We start from the raw sequence: 19,918 nt of genomic DNA, 5'->3' as shown, positions 1-19,918 counted from the left end.
AAATGCTGAACAATTACGTTTTGAAATATTTGAGGGCTTGAATTCCATTAACCCCTCTAAAAGCTTTACATGGCATATTATTTCTCTGGCTTACTTTTCTTCCCATTAAATTGGTGACAATTAAGTACTAAAGAGAATTAGTGTAAATGCCCACATTTAACGCACATTGATCTTCATTTGTAATGCGTGTTATCTGTGCATGCATCAGTGTTACTAAGTAGTAACAATACACGAGTCCATTAAAATCTAAATTTATTCCAACAGCCTCACTGGGTATTAATGCTAGATAGTACACCAAGCAATAATATCTGAGAAGTTTAAAACTGGTCAGAACGCAGGGAAATACCTCAGGCGGTAGAGTTAACATTTGTGCTGGTGACCTGCAGCTTTCCCTTCCGCCCCTCCCCCGGAAAAGTTGCAAGCTACTTCGGTCGCATCAGAAGTCCCCATCCTCCCCCAAAGAGGCGAGGGACATTGGGTTCCCAAGATGTCCTGAGGCACCACATGCAAAATGGCTGAGGCACCACATGCAAAATGGCTGAGGCACCACATGCAAAACGGCTGAGGCACCACATGCAAAACGGCCTGGAGTAGCAGCTTAGTGGTTAGAGCAGCGGGCTTTGAATCAGGGAAACCGGGGCTCAAATCCCATTGCTGCTCCCTGTGACCTTGGGCAAGCCACTTTACCCTCCACTGTACCTACCTGAGGTACAAACCAAGGTGAATTTTAAAAGCCTGGCACGCACATCGATTAGGGGGATGTACATGCCAACCGGATTTTAAAAAGTGCCCATATATATATACGTGCGTAAATGCTGCTGCGCGCACATCTCAAAAGTTCCCAAAACGAGGCAGCGCATGGGCATGGTGTGGGCATTTCAGGGCCTGGCCAAGAGATGTGCATGTAATTACTTACACGCCCTGGTGCGCGCTCGAGGTCCCCTGCCCTGTAAACTTTACTTCTGCTATGGATGACGTGTAAGTCGTAAAAGGATCGAACCATTTCTGAGGGTTTAAAGGGTTTGGGGTGACTGGGGGGAGAGTAGGCTATCTAATTGGGGGAGGGGGTGGTTGGAGGTCCTTTTAAGATCTACCAACTTACACGGTAGAAGCGGGATTTATGTGCCCATGCACGTGGCCACTTAAAATTAGGCACATATGTGCATATGGCCAGGCAATTTTTAAAATATGCACACATACATGCACGCAAATTATAAAATGACCGCTTCCCTGAGTGTGGGCTGACACACATGTGCAAACGTGCCTGGTTTGAAAGTTACCATCCCTGATTGTAAGCCCTCTGGGGATAGGGAAATACCTCTACAGAACCTGAAAGTGATCTGCTTTGAAGTGTCAAAAAGCAGAATATAAAAATCAAATAAAAAAAATAAATGCTGCCACAGACGGGCAGACTTAACTGTCAAAGCATCAGATCAGGGGGAATGGGGAAGCACATTCCTGACGCACAGGGAAGTGATGTCAGGAGGAGCCATTCAGCCTGTAGTAATGGTGACAGCAGGAGTTCTCCATTCCCTCTGGAGGGATGGGAGGAACGTGGCAGGTGTTTGGCTTGACTCTAAAGTTCCTTTTATTTTGTTCTGACGGGGAGATGAGGGGTGCAAGGGGTGACTGTGGTCCCTGGGGGTGCAGGAAGGTGTAGGAGGGGTGATCAGTGGATTCTGGAGGGACCTTTTCTTATATTGTGGGGTTTGGGGATGGCCTCTCCCCATCCGTGTTAAGTATTAATGTGCCGGCTGTTCATAATTAACACTTACCTCTGAGGTGGCACTCAATTTACCAGGGCTGAATGGCTTCATTAAGTTTAGCTATGCTTAACGATTAGGGTGAAAAGAGCTCATGAGCACCCTATTTGAATAATTAGCAAGCATGCTTATTTTTTAGTGTGCATATGCATGCCTGCTTTAGTACAGATTTCCATTTGCAATAAATTGATAGTGATTATATTGCTCTTTAGTGTGCATGCTAAATGGCTTTCACATTAAGAACATAAGAAGTTGCCATACTGGGTTGACCAAGGGTCCATCAAGCCACAGCATCCTGCTTCCAACAGAGGCCAATCTAGATTACAAATAGCTGGCAAGCACTCAAACATTAAGTAGATCCTATGCTACTAATGCCAGTAATAGCAGTGGCTATTCCCTAAGTAGACTTGAGTAATTGAAGTTTATGGAACTTGCTTCCAAGAACTTATCCAAACCTTTTTTAAATCCAGCTGCACTAACTGCTATAACCACATCCTCCAGCAACGAATTCCAGAGATTAGTTGTATGTTGACTGAAAAGAATTTTCTCCAATTTGTTTTAAATGTGCTACTTGCTAACTTCATTGAGTGCCTCCTAGTCCTCCTATTATTTGAAATCGTAAATAACAGTCACATTACCTGTTCTAGTCCTCTATTGATTTTATAGACCTCTATTATATCCCCCCTTAGCCATCTCTTCTACAAACTGAACAGCCCTAATCTCTTCAGCCTTTCCTCATAGGAGAGCCATGCCATTCTCTTTATCATTTTGGTCACCCTTCTATGTATTTTCTCCAGTGCACTTATTGATAGCGACCCTTATTGACTGCCTTAAAATGAGGGGAAGGGGTGGTTATGTCTCAGTGAAGAATATATTACATGTATAGTATTGCAGAATGTCTTTGTTCCTGGGAACAACCATTAAATCTGTAAGCATGAACTAAGGACTGATTCTACACTGCAGAAAGGTATTTTCCCATGGAAGCTGTGGGTATGGGATAGGCAAAGGAGCACAGCAGTGATACAGATTGCGCATGCTGTATATTTGCATAGGGTGGCAGTATCTGAGAGCTGGCAAAGAACAGCGTGCGGCAAAATAACAGTTTCTGACAGCCACATGAACTCCAAGAACCATCAAAGCTTTAAATCACTTTGATTCACATTTATAGAAGTACAATTATACAGCCATACACATTTTTGCTTTTCACCATTTTTTTTTTAAATTTGTTTAAGGCTTTTTTATTATTTTTTTTTTTAAAGCGCTTGACTTGCTTTGTTTTCACACTTCTGACAGTACCCTGAGCTAGTCTCTCTATGCTCTGTGATGTATCAAGCCCAGGAAGCGAGAAGGTGAGCATAGGGAGTGGGGTTAAATATCTCTTGGAAAAGGGGCATGCTAATTCATAGATTTTTTTCTTCTCTTCCCTCTGCCAGCCATGGTCATTGGCTGTTTAATAAACTGTAGGTCTTCTCCTATTAAACCTCTCCTTTCCACTTTAACGCCCATAAAACCTTTTATTTTGTAGCGCTTTCTAACTGTAACACCTTGGGAGGCTTCCAACAAGACAGATTTAATGCACTTAGGAGTGTCCCTATCCTGCTGGATTTTATTAAAGTAGCCTTGCAAAACAATTATATTGCTTGTTGCTGCTCAGAGCCAGAGAGGGAGAGGACGCAGAGGAATGGAAGTCCAGGGGAGGAAGAAAGGGGAAGAGGTTTTGAGGATGGCCACAAGAGAAGGAGGGAAAAGGCAGAGTAGGGCCATGGGGACAGAGGGGAGGAGGGACAGAATGAGTTAAGCAGCAAGGGAGTGGAAAGGTGCACAGGCGTGGAAGGGGGAACGGGACAATGATAAATGGAGGAGGACAGGAAAGGGATGGAGTTAAGTTTGCAGAGGAAAAGGATTGAGCACGAAGGGTCAAGAGAAGTCAAACAAGATGGAAGGCTGGGAGATGACAGAGGAAAGGGGGAGACGACAGATTTGGGACGGGGGAGAGGGAAGGTGGGTAAGAGACAAAGTCTGAGTGGGAGTGAGATACAAGGAATGGAGGAATAGGATGGGAGTAAGGGGAGAGAGAGAGAGAGGTAAAAAAATAGATGAAATGCAAACAAATGAGAGGTATGAAATGATGAGGGATGGAAAAAGCAGAGAAGGGAGATTGGGAGAAGTGACATGGAGGGTACAGCTAGAGAAAGGAGGAGATTATGGAAAGAAAAACAGGGAAAGGGCTCAGAAGAAGCCAGAAGATGAAAGCAAAGGAGAGAGGACAGTATCATTTTTTTTGGGGGGGGGGGGGAGAAGCAAAATGTAAACATTTGCTTCTGATTATGTGACATTGGAAAGAATTCAATTATCGTATATGCAGTTTTTAATTGTAGCTGACAGTGGTGGTGCTCATCTCCTTTTACCTTTATTTCCTGAAATTGTAAGTGGGCATGCACACACTGTGGGGATGCTACTTTCACCGCCCCCCCTCCCCCCGTCTTTCTGAATTCATAATCCAAACTTGGACTGTTTGAATACGCATTATAGAGCTCTTTCTTAGGGCTGGCATGACTCAGGTAACAAATAAGCAAGGAGTGGTAAAATTGTCTCCTGCTGCCCCTCTTATTCCTGATCACCTTTCTGTGGCATCCCCCTAGTACATCACTGATGCCTTCCTCTATTTCTGACTGCCATCTTGGGCAGCCGTGTTCAGGCTGTGGCGTGCTCACAGTCTGCAGTGCCTTCACCGCCTCCCCCTCCTGGGCATGCTTCCAAAAGGTGGCGACGAGGTAGGGCCACATTACTGCAGGGCCTGCAAGCCTGCAGCAGATCACAGTCTTTGCATTCAGGCCCCTTTGTGATTGGCCCGGTGTACATTTGAGGAGCGCAGCAGGTAATGCTAGCTGTGATGGAGGTTTAGCAGGAGGCATAAGAAGCCAGGGTGAGGGAGTGGAGTGTATACTGCACATCATCAGCGAGGGGCTGAAAGGGAAGGTGAAATTATTGGCACAGGTATGGGTCATGGCATGATGCCAAATTGTAATGCGCAGAAGACTTGCCCCAGCCCTAAAGAGAAGGGAATGTGCAAGTAAAGTCGTGCAATTTAGGGAGAATTGTTAGCCTCCAAAGCTGAGCCTTAGAGTTACAGAATTCTGTTTTTCAATTTGTTCATTTAGTCACCTTAAATTTAAAAAAAACCACACATGAACATACAGTATGCTTAAGATTCTTGGTAAAAAAAAAAATACTGAAAAATCATAATCAGCTAAATATATTGGCCTTAGCTTTGTGTACACTTTTACCTGAAAAATCAAAATACTAAAACAACTTTTTAATTTCACATAAATATATTTTATATTTATTTTCTCTAGATAAAAAAAAATATAAGAACATTTTCCATACTGGGTCAGATCAAAGATCCATCAAGCCAAGTATCCTGTTTCCAACAGTGGCCAAATCAGGTCACAATTACCTGGCAGGATCCCCAAAAAGGTAGATTTTATGTTGCTTATTCCAGGGATAAGCAGTGGATTTCCCCAAATCCACCTTAATAATGGTTTATGGAATTTTACCACATCCTCCGACAATGAAGTCCAGAGTTTAATTGTGTGTTGAGTAAAAAATGTATTACCTAGTAACTTCATTGCATGTCCCCTGGACTTTGTACATTTTGAAAGAGTAACAATCTAATTATGTTAACCGGTTGCACTATACTCATCATTTTATAGACTACCATATCTCTCCACAGCCATCTCTTCTCCAAATTGAAGAGCCAAACCTTTGGCCTTTTCTCATAGGGGAATCGTTCCATCCCCCCTTTGTGCCTTTTCTAATTCTGCTATGTCATTTTTGAGATGTGGTGACCAGAACTGCACACAATACTCAAGATGAAGTCACACCATGGAGCAATACAGAAGCATTATGTTATTCTCTGTTTTATTCTCCATTCCTTTCCTAATAATTGCTACTTTACTAGTACTCTATTTGCTTTCTTGGCTGCCCCCACACACTGAGCAGAGAATTCCAACATATTATCAACAATGACGCCTAGATCCTTTTCCTGAGTGGTGACTTCTAATGTGGAACCTTGCATTGTGTACCTATAATTTGGATTGCTCTTTCCTATGTGCATCGCTTTGCACTTGTCCACAATAAATTCTATCTGCCATATGGATGCCCAGTCTCCCAGTCTTGCAAGGTCCTCTTGCAATATCTCACAATTGTCTTGTGACTTAAGAACTTTGAATAATTTTGTATCATCTGCAAATTTGATCACTTAACTCATTCCCATTTCCAAATTAATTCTAAATGTGTTAAAAGGCAGTAGTCCCATATATCCCTGGGGCTCTCTTCTACTCGCCTTTTTCCACTGAGAAAATTGATCATTTAGTCCTATTCTGTTTTCTATTCTTTAACCAGTTCCCAATCCACAACAGGGCATTTCCTCCCTTCTTATGACTTTTTAATTTCCTCAGAAGTCTGTCATGAGGGACTTTGTCAAATGCTTTCTGAAAATCCAGATATAGTATATCAACTGGCTCACCTTTATCCTCAAAGGGCTCCAGGGGCAATCCGGGAAACTACAGACTGGTTAGCCTGACTTCAGTGCCAGGAAAAATAGTGGAAATTGTTCTAAACATCAAAATCACAGAACATATAGAAAGACATGGTTTAATGGAACAAAGTCAGCATGGCTTTACCCAAGGCAAGTCTTGCCTCATAAATCTGCTTCACTTTTTTGAAGGAGTTAATAAACATGTGGATAAAGGAGAACCGGTAGATGTAGTATACTTGGATTTTCAGAAGGCGTTTGACAAAGTTCCTCATGAGAGGCTTCTAGGAAAAGTAAAAAGTCATGGAATAGGTGGCGATGTCCTTTCGTAGATTACAAACTGGCTAAAATACAGGAAACAGAGAGTAGGATTAAATGGACAATTTTCTCAGTGGAAGGGATTGGGCAGTGGAGTGCCTCAGGGATCTGTATTGGGACCCTTACTTTTCAATATATTTATAAATGATCTGGAAAGAAATACGACAAGTGAGATAATCAAATTTGCAGACGACACAAAATTGTTCAGAGTAGTTAAATCACAAGCAGACTGTGATAAATTGCAGGAAGACCTTGTGAGACTGGAAAATTGGGCATCAAAATGGCAGATGAAATTTAATGTGGATAAGTGCAAGGTGATGCATATAAGGAAAAATAACCCATGCTATAGTTACACAATGTTAGGTTCCATATTAGGTGCTACAACCCAAGAAAGAGATCTAGGCGTCATAGTGGATAACACATTGAAATCGTCGGTTCAGTGTGCTGTGGCAGTCAAAAAAGCAAAAAGAATTTATTTATTTAAAACTTTTATATACCGGTATTAGTGTGCAAAAATCATACCGGTTTACATTGTAACTAAAAGACTGAAAATACAATTATCAGGGCAGGGAAGGGGGAGAGAGTAAATACATAGTGCAGAAAGTATTGAAGAAGAAGAAACATCAACTGAACGGTAACAGATAGGTTAATTACAGGGACTATATACAATATAGTTACAAGAGACTATAAACAATATACAATTTAAGTGTCGCCTATGTGAGGATTGTTCATGAGGGTTGAAAGGAGTGATGGTAGATGGAGACAATTATTCTGGGTATGCCTGTCGGATGTTGGCAAATATTATGTTGGAAATTATTAGAAAGGGAATGGTGAATAAAACGGAAAATGTCATAATGCCTCTGTATCGCTCCATGGTGAGACCACACCTTGAATACTGTGTACAATTCTGGTCGCCGCATCTCAAAAAAGATATAATTGCGATGGAGAAGGTACAGAGAAGGGCTACCAAAATGATAAGGGGAGTGGAACTAAAGAGGTTAGGACTTTTCAGCTTGGAGAAGAGACGGCTGAGGGGGGATATGATAGAGGTGTTTAAAATCATGAGAGGTCTAGAACAGGTAGATGTGAATCGGTTATTCACTCTTTCGGATAATAGAAAGACTAGGGGGCACTCCAAGAAGTTAGCATGTGGCACATTTAAAACTAATCAGAGAAAGTTCATTACTCAACGCACAATTAAACTCTGGAATCTGTTGCCAAGGATGTGGTTAGTGCAGTTAGTATAACTGTGTTTAAAAAAGGATTGGATAAGTTCTTGGAGGAGAAGTCCATTACCTGCTATTAAGTTGACTTAGAAAATAGCCACTGGTATTACAAGCAACAGTAAGATGGAATAGACTTAGTTTTTGGGTACTTGCCAGGTTCTTATGGCCTGGATTGGCCACTGTTGGAAACAGGATGCTGGGCTTGATGGACCTTTGGTCTGACCCAGTATGGCATGTTCTTATGTTCTTATCTTTTTTCACACTTTCAAGGCAAGACGTCTTTGGCAAAATCTATGTTGACTTTTTCCCATTAAATTATGAGTATTTATATGTTCAGTAATTTTGTTCTTTATAATAGTTTCAACCATTTTGCCCATCACGGACATCTGCCTCATTAGTCTGTAGTTTCCTGGATCACTCCTGGAACCTTTTTTAAACATTGGAATTATGTTGACCATCCTCCAGTCTTCAGGTACCACAGACCATTTTAATGATAGTTTACAAATTACTAATAAGTCTATAATTTCATTTTTCAATTCTTTCAGCACTCTAGGATATATACCATCTGGTTCAGGTGATTTGCTACTCTAGTTTGCCAATTTGCCCTATTACATCTTCTAAGTTCACTAAGATTTGTTTCAGTTCCTCTTGATAGTCACCTTTAAATATCATTTCTGGCATGGGTATCTCCCTTGCATCTTACTCAGTAAAGATTTAAGCAAATCAAATTTAGTTTGTCTGCTTAGGCCTTTTCCTCTCTAATTGCCCTTTTTCAAATTCTTTCTTTAACGTCCTTTATCAACGCTTTGCATCAAACTTGCATGTGCTTATGCTGTTTCCTGTTTTCATCAATCTTTTTGTTATATTTGGGAGGGAAAAAGGGACACTTACCATCTTTACAAACAGTTCCAGCCACACAGACCCCAGCTTCTAAGATATAGCCATTTGGACAGCTTGTACAGTTCTTCTCTCCTTGACCATTGCACTTTAAGCAGCTGGCATCACACCTTAGAAGAAGTCAGAAGCCATCACAAACAGGAATTTAAAAGAAGGTCTGCAAGGTAACACACTACAGTAGCACATGACAGTCATGTTTGGTTGTATCCCCCTACAAATTATTCAACACCTCAAAGACATTTTATTCTTTAATAAGATGATTTTTAAATAAGCAATATTACCTGTTGAAAGGCAGCAACCTATAGAAGGGTTCAGATCTTTTGACCATCCCACACTCAGACTAGGCAAGTAATAAAGAAATGTAAATTGATGCCATTTAACCATGTGTACCACTAGCAAAGGTTTACATATACTGTAAGCAGTGTGTCAGTATTTCTTGTAGGGATTGCTTAGTCCGAGGCCTCATGAAATACTGGGAATGTGAATCTTGCATTTTGAATAGTCAATTGCTAGTCAAAGATATTTGACCAGAAAAAATGGTTAAAATGACCAAAAAAAACCCCCAAAAAACCAACTGGAAATATTATCTTCAAGGTGGTATATCAAAGACTGGCATGTCTCAATCTTTTGTTACAATAAGAATAAATAGGAATTCCCAGTTTCATTAATTTGTTAATTCAAAGTTTCATGGTGGAGGAACTTTTGAGAAAATCCAAGTCCCTGCCATCAAACTAGGGACATAATTTATATTTGTTGCAAACCCAAGCAGGACTTCCTCTTTGCTTCCGTCTGGCCAGCGGGTATCACCTTTACTGCATTCAGACATCAGTCCTCTTTTTAATCACTCACCCTGTTCAAATTCTGCTTGATCCCTGCTGGCTTTCCAAGCCAGCATACCAGAACCCATACTTCCTCTATCACAGTGATAGTACAAAGCTCCAGTGCCAACCAGAGTTACCTTTGCTAAACAGGAATTAAATATTTTGGACTGGCAAGTCACTGGGTAAGAGCAGATACAGTAATAATGCCTTACAATGCCAATTCAGGATTCGTTGGGCCTTCATTTGGAAATATTTTGCATCCACATATCAGAACATGCAATTATTTGTCAGTGGCTTCTAAGAATTGTTCTTTTTTTGATAAATTTGGAATCATCTTATAATTTTGACTTCCCCAACAGGACACTGCTCCCAAATTTACATTTGTACCTATATTTTACTTACAAAAAATTAAGCCAAATCCCTCAGTACCTGCTCTTCTTTTGCTCTGCCAATCTGCAGTCAGAACAAGGCATTTCTGTGTGCTGCCACAATACCTCATTCCAATCCCATTAAAGCTAGTGAAATGCAGGGCAATCTACGAGATATCGCAGAATGCCAGAACATCAGAAGAGCCAGCACCATAAACAGCACTCTTCATCCTGTCAGAACCAGGAAAATCTTGGTGTTGAGATGAAAAAGAAAAAAAAAAACACTCCACACATAACCCAGTTCAGAATTCAGAAGAGGAACTCAAATCAAGTTTATGGATCCCGTATGTGCAATACCTCACACAAAGGCATTAGTCCTCCATTTGGTAAAAGAACATTTCACATTGTGGCAGCTAAAAGTAGGGAGGGTTAGTATTCCCTCCCTCTCAGATCGCATTTCGCTGATACTGAGCTTGGTCATGGGGTTACAGCAGACACTTAGACACTGCAATTAAACAGCACGCTGCATCTAGCAAAAGCAGTAATTAATAAAATAATTAGAACATCCATTTCCAATTTGCCCATGCCATTAAAGCTAAAATAAATCTAATGAACGGAAAGAGAAAACTATCCAAATCATAATTACTCAAAGAATTTAAGAGCATAACTAGATATCTGAATTCTGTTCTACCACCAATTACTCAAGAAGATCAAACAGCTCAACGTCAATTACCTATTCACTTAGTCTCCCAACAGATGTATCAATATGCACGTCTGTGTGTAAGTCTACAAATTTATATAAACAAACTGGCATACAGCGTCCAAGCAAAGCTTTGCTTAGTCACCTAACAGTGTAAACTTTATTAATTTAAACGAGGTCGTTTACCATGCGTGTGTCTTGGTGGGGGAGGGGGGGGCCAATTCTATCTTTGTTGCAGAGATGAATTAAAGATCTCTGGAAAATTAAGCAGCGAGGTAGATCTACAGTTATGATGATGAGATTTTGGAAAATTTCAGTCAGTACATCAATGGCACTGAAATGAATCTAAAATTTGTCAAACAATGGTAATCAACAGATTTTTTTTTTGGACATCACAGAAGAGAATTAATACAAAAACCTATAGGAAGGTAACATGTTGATCAGGAATACTCTTACTGGGCAGTTTAAGCACCAGAAGAATTGCTCCTGTGATTATGATTTTATTGCAGAGTCCACTGATCTGCAGGACAGATTCATATCATGAGTTTCTAAATTATCTGACTCTGAACAGTTAACAGAGAAGTCTTACTGAGCCAAGAAAGAGGAAGGATAAAAACGTTAGATTTATTGCATGACTTGACATGCATAATGCGTTATTTATCAAGCATATTAACAGCCCATGTTCATGAGACGCAAATTTGGGACATTTAACTAAGGATAATACAGTATCAATGGTTTTGAAGAAGAGGAGGACAAGGACCGTTCAGTATTGGAAATGTGAAGGTTAACCTTTAAACTTGCATTTCTGGACAATAGGCAACCAATGCAATCGTTTAAGTAAAGGGCCTCCTGATTCCTGTCGTGAACTATTTGTAGTTTTTCTAATCAGTTTGCTTGATAATACCAAATATAACATATTTCAAAAGTCTATTTGAGATATAACCAATTCATAAGTTAACTTTTTAAGAGCAGAAAGCTCCAAGGAAGGGTTCAGCCGCCTAACCGATTTTAATTGTCAATGGGCTATGTTTGCCACATGGCTGAAAACCTCTCTTTTAAGCAGGCTTTTGAATAAGCATGCTAAGCAGCTCTTTTTGCATTAGTGGATTCAGCAAAATTCTTTGGACTGTTGTAATGACATTTGATAGGTTTTGTTGAGGGCACTGATGTGTCTCGCTTGTTTATATAATTTGCTGCTTTGCTATTGCATAAGCAACAAATACATAAATCAAATAAAAATAGATATGGTGATGGAGTACCCTCCTGTAAATCCTCCTCTCTCTTGTCACTGGAGGCACATGAGGCAGCAAAGGAACATCACACAACCAGGAGTTTGGTGCATATACCAAGTCCGGTTTATTTATAGAACTCTCTGAGAGTGTCTTAGACTCCTGTGGCGAACAGTAGAATTTTAAACATCACAAACGGTATGAAAGCCTAGCTCCATCTGGGGCCAGACTACATGCTGGTAACCTCTTCCACAACATAGGACTCTACTCTTGCAAAAGGACAGTGCATTAACATTAGGTGTGGGTATGTGTAATATAGTGGGGGTGTATGTGTGTGTGTGTATATATATATATATATATATATATATATATATACACACACACACATATACATGAAACCCCACTTTCACTTGAGTTCGCTTCCACTCAGCACAGGGTTTGGAAACTGGATTCTGCTATGGGGACAGGCTAACCTCTAAGACCCAAAGTGAGAACAATCAGATACTAAAAAATAGTTCACACTCCAGTGCTGTGCGCCAAAGAAAAATACATTTCACTGCAGATAAAAATAAATAAATAAATAAATATATATATATATATATATAATTCAGTCGAGCAAAACAAGTGTCAAGATATACAAAGACAAACAAGTGATGCAAGTACACAAACCCAGAAATGAAAATTTTCTTAAAACTGAGTACTTGGGCAAGAAGTAGGGGACCACTCCTAGTTTTCCTATAAGGCTGTGGTTCCCAACCCTGTCCTGGGGACCCCCCAGCCAGTCAGGTTTTCAGGACATCCACAATGAATATGCATGAGAGAAAATTTGCATGCACTGCCTCCATAACATGCACATTTTCTCTCATGCATATTCATTGTGGATGTCCTGAAAACCTGACTGGCTGGGGGGGGGGGGGGGGGTTGGGAACCACTGCTGTAAGTATCTTCTCTCTTTGAACCCCTTGAAATCATGAAAATCCTCTGCTCCCAGGTAGTATGCTAACTAGTTGGAAAAACCAGTCTCCCAGATGATTTCCTATAATCCCTTGGAACCCTTGCAGATGCAGATGGCCCCCTTGCAGAAAATCAACCTTCAGATGGAAACGAGAGGAAAATGACCCTTTTCCTTCCCAGGAGCCTAAAGAGGTGCTCCCCCCTCCCCCTCTTCCTGGAAGACATCTCTTCCAACTTCAACCATAACTCTTTCCAGTGACACACGGAGTTACCTACACAGACTGTAGAATTGCCCATCATTCTGGGGGATTAAGTCTATCACTCAGTCTAGCCACTATGCGTCTCAGGTCATCCATTGCTGGACTGTTCCTCTCTGCACTCTATGGCAGTGCCTAGCCAGCCCTCTATATGTATAAATATATTTGTATAAATACATTATATATATGTATTTATATATCTGTATATAACTATCTATATCTATCTCTCTCTCTATCTATATCTATCTAACAGGCCAATTCAGTAAAGTCCGCCGGAGAGCGGACAAATGCTCACTCTCCCGGCGCGCACCGAACACTCGCCGGTGCACGCGATTCAGTATTTAAATTAGGTGGTGCGGTAGAAACAGGCAAAAGGAGGCGCTAGGGACACTAGTGCGTCCCTAGCGCCTCCTTTTAGCCCGGAGCGGCGGCTGTCAGCGGATTTGACAGCCGACACTCAATTTTGCCGGCATCGGTTCTCGAGCCCGCTGACAGCCACGGGCTCGGAAACTGGACGCCGGCAAAATTGAGCGTCCAGTTTTCGGCCCGACAGCCGCTGGCCCATTTTAAATTTTTTTTTAAACTTTTTTTTTACTCTTCGAGACCTCCGACTTAATATCACCATGATATTAAGTCAGAGGGTGCACAGAAAAGCACTTTTTTACTGCTTTTCTGTGCACTTTCCCGGTGCCGGCAGAAACTAGCACCTACCTTTGGGTAGGCACTAATTTCTTAAAGTAAAATGTGCGGCTTGGCTGCACATTTTACTTACTGTATCGCACGGGCATACCTAATAGGGCCATCAACATGCATTTGTATGTTGAGGGCGCTATTAGGTGCCGCGGGTTGGACGCGCGTTTTCCTCCCCTTACTGAATAAGGGGTAAGGGAAAATGCGCGTCCAAGGGCAGGTTAACAGTGCGCTCCATCGGAGCGCACTGTACTGTATCGGCCTGTAAATTAGGGATGTGAATCGTATTTCTGACGATTGAAAATATCGTACAATATTGTCGTCAGAAATCGAGGGCTCCCCGAAACCGATAGGAAAACCCCACGAAATTGTTCGTGGGGTTCTCTTATCGTTTTGGGGAGGGCGGGAAAAACGGCACACAAAAACAATCCCTAAACCCATCCCGACACTTCAAAACAGCTCCCTTGGCTTCCCCCCCCCCGACCCCCCCCCCAAATCGGTTTAAATTACCTGGTGGTCCAGTGGTGGTCCCGGGAGCGATCTCCTGCTCTCGGGCCGTCGGCTGCCACTAATAAAAATGGTGCCGATGGCCCTTTGCCCTTACCATATGACAGGGTATCCGTGCCATTGGCCGGCCCCTGTCACATGGTAGGAGCACTGGATGGCCCGGGAGCGTGGGGGAAGCTAAGGGAGCTGTTCTGAAGTGTCGGGGTGGGTTTTTTGTTTATCGGCTTGGGCGCAGCCAATAAAAAAAAACCCGATCGGGCCACACAAAAAAATTGCACGATGTGAATCGGCACCGATTATGATTCACATCTCTAAACTATATACATACGCACACATACACAAACAGATAAATCAATTGTGATATTATTTGAATGGATAATCAACATCAATAAACATTTGATTTTATTAAATAAATGGTTGCAGAATCAATTGATTAAAGAATTTAAGATATATATGTGTAAGATTATAAAATCCAGTGATTATGACAAACTGAAGAATTTTAAAAAATCTGTGAAAGTTTTAATTTTGTTTTAAACAGGAAATAATATTGCTAGATGTGGCATGACATTTAATTGTCATGCATAAGTGTGGTACTAACTAGGGATGTGCAGCAGGGACGGATTCGTCCCATTCGGTATTCGTAATTTTCGGGACCCAAATCCGTTGCATCCGTTCTTGGGGGACCCCAATCCGTTCATTAGTACATATGTATTCATTTCCCCAAAAAAAACAACCCATCCCAACCCTTTAAATTTAATTAACTACAACCTCCCACCCTCTGACCTCCCCCAAGACTTGCCAAAAGTCCCTGATGGTCCAGCGGGGGTCCTGGAGTGATCTCCTGCACTCGGGCTGTCGGCTGCAGGTATTCAAAATGGCGCCATAGCCTTTGCCCTTACTCTGTTCACAGGGGCTACCGGGGCCATTACTATGTCACAGGGGTTACCGGTGCCATTGGTCAGCCCCTGTCACATGGTAGGAGTAATGGACGGCCGGCGCCATCTTGTGCTCCTACCATGTGACAGGGGCTGACCAATGGCACCGGTAACCCCTGTGACATAGTAATGGCCCCGGTAGCCCCTGTGACAGAGTAAGGGCAAAGGCTATTGGCGCCATTTTGAATACAGACAGTCCGAGTGCAGGAGATCGCTCCAGGATCCCCGCTGGACCACCAGGGACTTTTGGCAAGTCTTGGGGGAGGGTCAGGAGGGTGGGGGTTTATTCGTTAGTGATACGTTGTATTGATGGGGGTTCGCCATACATTTCGTGACCCCCACGAATACAAAGAATATGGCATATACGTTGCAGATTGCCAACACATTGCAAACGAATGCACACCCCTAGTACTAACCCCTTGACAAAGCTGCATCTGAGCAACATGCCATCAGCTACATTTCCAGCCCTCCCCGACTGCTTCTGATCACCAAGGCAGATTAGTACATTTGGAATATTATTTTACTAAATGGAGGATTGTTACTTTTGCAACGTATTGTACATGTGAGGTGTGCAAGGCAATTGAGATCTTGTTCTGTGTCCAGCTGCGATCCTCATGTGTTTTAGGAAATAGTATTTAAGGACAAGCCTGCACCAGGCCAAATGTGAATGGCCTGGGAACATATTTTGGTATACAGATTGCCCAAAAGCAATCAGTGGAGGAGGGGAGGAAAGAAAAACCAATGTAATTACCATCGAATTATAGTTCAGACACCATAATATAAAATGAGTTACCCAAGGCCACACAGATCTGCAGCTAAAGTGCAGGATCTGAACGCAGGAGTCTCAGAAGCATTATATATTTATAGTCAGCGCTTCTACCTCTAGGTTTTCCCTTCTTTTCAAAAGCATAAATCCCCTCTATGTACAAAATGCATGCTGGATGTTTGCAACAGATGGAGTCTGGCAGAAAGTGCTCCAGGTATTCATGGCTTTCTGCTTGGATCCTTTAGCTGTAATTTTATGCCTTTATGATCACACAATGTGCAACTCTATATTTACAATTTAAACTGCAATAAATATTGTATTTAATTTTGAAAGCATGCTTTATATCAGGGGTAGCCAACTTTGCTCCTCGAGAGCCACAAAGAGGCCAGGCTTTCAGGATATCCACAATGAATATGCATGAGATAGATTTGCATGCACTGCCTGCACTATATGCAAATCTATCTCATGCATATTCATTGTGGATATCCTGGAAAAACAGCCCTGTTTGCGGCTCTCGAGGACAGGAGTTGGCCACTCCTGCTTTATATATTAAAAATGAGATGCATCTTTATTAGCAGAATGAAAGCTTACTTTCTGCAGGTTTTATATCCATTTTCAAGAGACTGATCGAAGTAATATCCAGTGCTGCAAGTCGGCACGCATCTTCCGTCTTCCATTAAATAAACATCGGTACAGTTTATACAAGCATCTGCTGCTGCACCTTAAATTCAAGATAAAACATGTTATAACTGTCAGATATTGCATGTTTGTGCTTGTATTACACACCGGGTAACAGGAAGTTCCACTTTGACCTCAACACATAGCAAATTCATTGCCTAGATACTGGACTAAAAACATCTGTAAGTCACTAAACTAGCAGCCAACGCAATATGTACTCTTATCATAAGAGTATGGCCCAGGTAGAGATTTTGGGTGGGGGAGCCCCACAATATCTTTCTGAGTACATGGAGGAAAATTACTAGGAGGCCAATATTCAAGTAGGCCTTTTAGTGGACAAGTTATCCGGCTGAAGTTTGCTGGATAACTTGTCCAGTATATTCAACGGAATAAACGCTACACTGAAAGTTATCCGGTTACATAACTTTAACCCTAACTGGAGACTGATTGAAAATGCCCGGTTAGGACTAAAATTATATAGCCTCGTGTGGTAGGCTAACTCGCTACTTATCTGGACATCGTAGAAAAACCCCCCCTAAGTCATGGGCTTCCCGGCCCCACACCCACCCCCTACCACCATCACCTGGAGGGGGAAGCCAGGGCCAGTGGCAAAAGTCCTGCTGAAAGTTTTAAGTTTTCCAGATTGGGCCAGTTTGTTGGGATATCCAAGGGCGGAGGGGGGAGATACATGTGGTGGTGGTGGGGGGAGTGCTGGGAGGCCCACGACTTAGGTTTTTTTTTCCTTAAGATGTGCTACTTACCCTGTACCTCTTAAAATATCTGGGTAAGTAGTGAGTTATCTGCCCATACGAAGCCGGATAACTTCGTGTCTGCTCTGAAGCAGGCTTAAAGCTATCAGGGTTAACATAGCCAAATATACCCAGTATACAGCTAGGTTAGCCGGACAACTCAACCTCTTCCCGGAAACACCCCTTTTTTATCTGGCTTATTTGCCAGCTAGAATTTAGCCAGATAAGGGCTAAATATAGCCTGGTAAGCTATTTAGATGGATAACTATTATGTTATCCATCTAAATGGCTTTTGAATATGGACCTCTAGTTGTGCAGTACCAGTGAAGTTCCACAAGATGGCATAGGGAATGGTCCACAGAACCCATTGCATGTTATTTAAAGGTGAAGTTTCTAGTCAGAGTTACCACTGAGGTTAAGAGGATAGAGGATGAGATCCTTTAGAAGAAGTGTTCATAGAGGCATATAATGTTTGGTAATAAGTTTGGTGGAAGAAGATTAGAGGAAGTCCTCAGGCTGGTGAGCCTGAGGACCCTTCCTCATTGTAGAGGGACTTATAGGGGCTTGGATAAGTCCTTGGATACTGCTTAAAGGAGAGCTGGGGAGTGAAGGATACAGAATTACTTGACCTAAGGAGAGGTAAGATCTGTACCTCATGAATGAGCACCGATGCAACTAAAATAGATATGGGTATTGAGAGGAAGTTGATGTGCCCTAGCTGATGGCAGAGTTGAGACAATGCAAATCCAGGATTGAGAATCACAAAAGGAATATGAGTAACATTTTCTAAGGTGTAGGCATGAGGAATATTTGAGTGTATTGTTGAGACATAGAAAGAAATCCTCTAACTTTTGTAATAGTTGTTGGTAAGTTAACTTGATATCACTAAAGCTGCATTTTGGCTGTAAAAGCCATGAACCCTGATTAAATCAGCATGATTTACTATCCTTTACCATTTCTGTAAATAACGAGTGCTGGTATTCCCAGAAATAAAAGTTTAACTGTTTGAAATATACATTGGAGTGGACCTTATTTTGTGTGAAGGTGGAATACTAGCATAAACAATTAGAATAGTATATAACAAGTGGTGTGTTTCCCTATCCAGCCCAGAAAATGTTCTGTCCCTCCTACCTCTGGACCGGGTTCACTATTCCGTTTGCTTGACCCATTTCCACAGACTTGAACCCTCACACTTGGCCCATTCAGATGCTTGGACTGGCCACTGTTGGGAGACAGGATGCTTGGCTTGATGGTCCATTGGCCTAATCTAGCATGTCCTTCACTATTTTCTTATGAGACAGGAATGTGGCTCTGACAAGCGGCTAACTCACAAAGACTGAACAACACTTATCCAACATCTATTAAAATCAACAGAGCTTTCTTAAAAGACATTCTTGACATCCAATTATTAGCTTATTTCTCAAGCCCTGTTAGAGAATGTGATGAGCTGATGTCACTGCTTTGTTCCTGGTACAAAATGGATGCTCCAACAATGGGAACCTCATTATTAATATAGGATAGCTGAAGAATGCCTTACATCTGAAGCCTATTGCCCAGCTAGGCATGTTTCTGTGGCTCAATTAGCCTTTTTTTTTTGTTCCTTCACATAAGCTGTTCTTTAAATGAACAAATGGTTCCTTTCTTAGTTGGTTACTATACTATACTCCAAACAGCCAAACCTTTTAGAATCAAAGTTGACATTCTGCTTAGTATCCAAAGTAGTATTTACTCACACTCTCTCTATACATATTTTTATACAGTATGTACACAAACACACATGTATACACCTACTGTATATAAATTTGGCAGTGCAATAATAATGGGAGATTTCAATTACTCAAGCAAAAGCATGAAGCAAAATGCCTTGCACATCAGTAAATATCCACATATACAACGTGCAAGGAAAAGGTAAACCAAGTCCACCTTCAAGGTTATAATAATTTTTTTATTTAACTGAATTTCTTCAATATTGTTAGTGGCAACTCCATATATCTTCAACAACAGTCATTTAAAGTCCCCGACACGGTCCGTGTTTCGCGGTGGCTGCATCGGGACGGACCCACAATCAATATCATCTTATATATGCATCATACGCTCCATGATGCATATATAAGATGATATTGATTGTGGGTCCCTCCCGATGCAGCCACCGCGAAACACGGACCGTGTCGGGGGACTTTAAATGACTGTTGTTGAAGATATATGGAGTTGCCACTAACAATATTGAAGAAATTCAGTTAAATAAAAAAATTATTATAACCTTGAAGGTGGACTTGGTTTACCATTTCCTTGCACGCTGTATATGTGGAGATTTCAATTACTCCAATATTGACTGGGTAAATGTAACACCAGAACTTGCTAGAGACAAAGTTCCTGGATGTAATAAATGCCTACTTCATGGAGCAATTGGTTCAGGAACCAGCAAGAGAGGGAGCTATTTTAGATTTAATTCTTAGTAGAACGCAGGATTTGGTGAGAGAGGTAATGGTGGTGGGGCCACTTGGCAATTGTGATCATAACATG

General features: G+C 41.6%; 1 protein-coding gene across 2 annotated transcripts in view; it reads right to left on the bottom strand.

The window, feature by feature from the left end:
• PCSK5 (proprotein convertase subtilisin/kexin type 5) overlaps positions 1 to 19,918 on the bottom strand; it is an 893,215-nt gene that overhangs the window by 230,279 nt on the left and 643,018 nt on the right. For both annotated transcript variants that reach the window (XM_029616187.1, XM_029616196.1), the window contains exons 19-20: positions 16,560 to 16,689; positions 8,736 to 8,851 (exon numbers count right to left, since the gene is read on the bottom strand). In XM_029616187.1, the coding sequence (XP_029472047.1) occupies positions 8,736 to 8,851; positions 16,560 to 16,689 (246 nt within the window). The remainder of the gene's footprint in view (positions 1 to 8,735; positions 8,852 to 16,559; positions 16,690 to 19,918) is intronic.

The sequence above is a fragment of the Rhinatrema bivittatum genome, chromosome 1, assembly GCF_901001135.1.
Source record: "Rhinatrema bivittatum chromosome 1, aRhiBiv1.1, whole genome shotgun sequence".
NCBI lineage: Eukaryota > Metazoa > Chordata > Amphibia > Gymnophiona > Rhinatrematidae > Rhinatrema > Rhinatrema bivittatum.
This window is presented reverse-complemented; position numbering and strand designations above follow the sequence as displayed.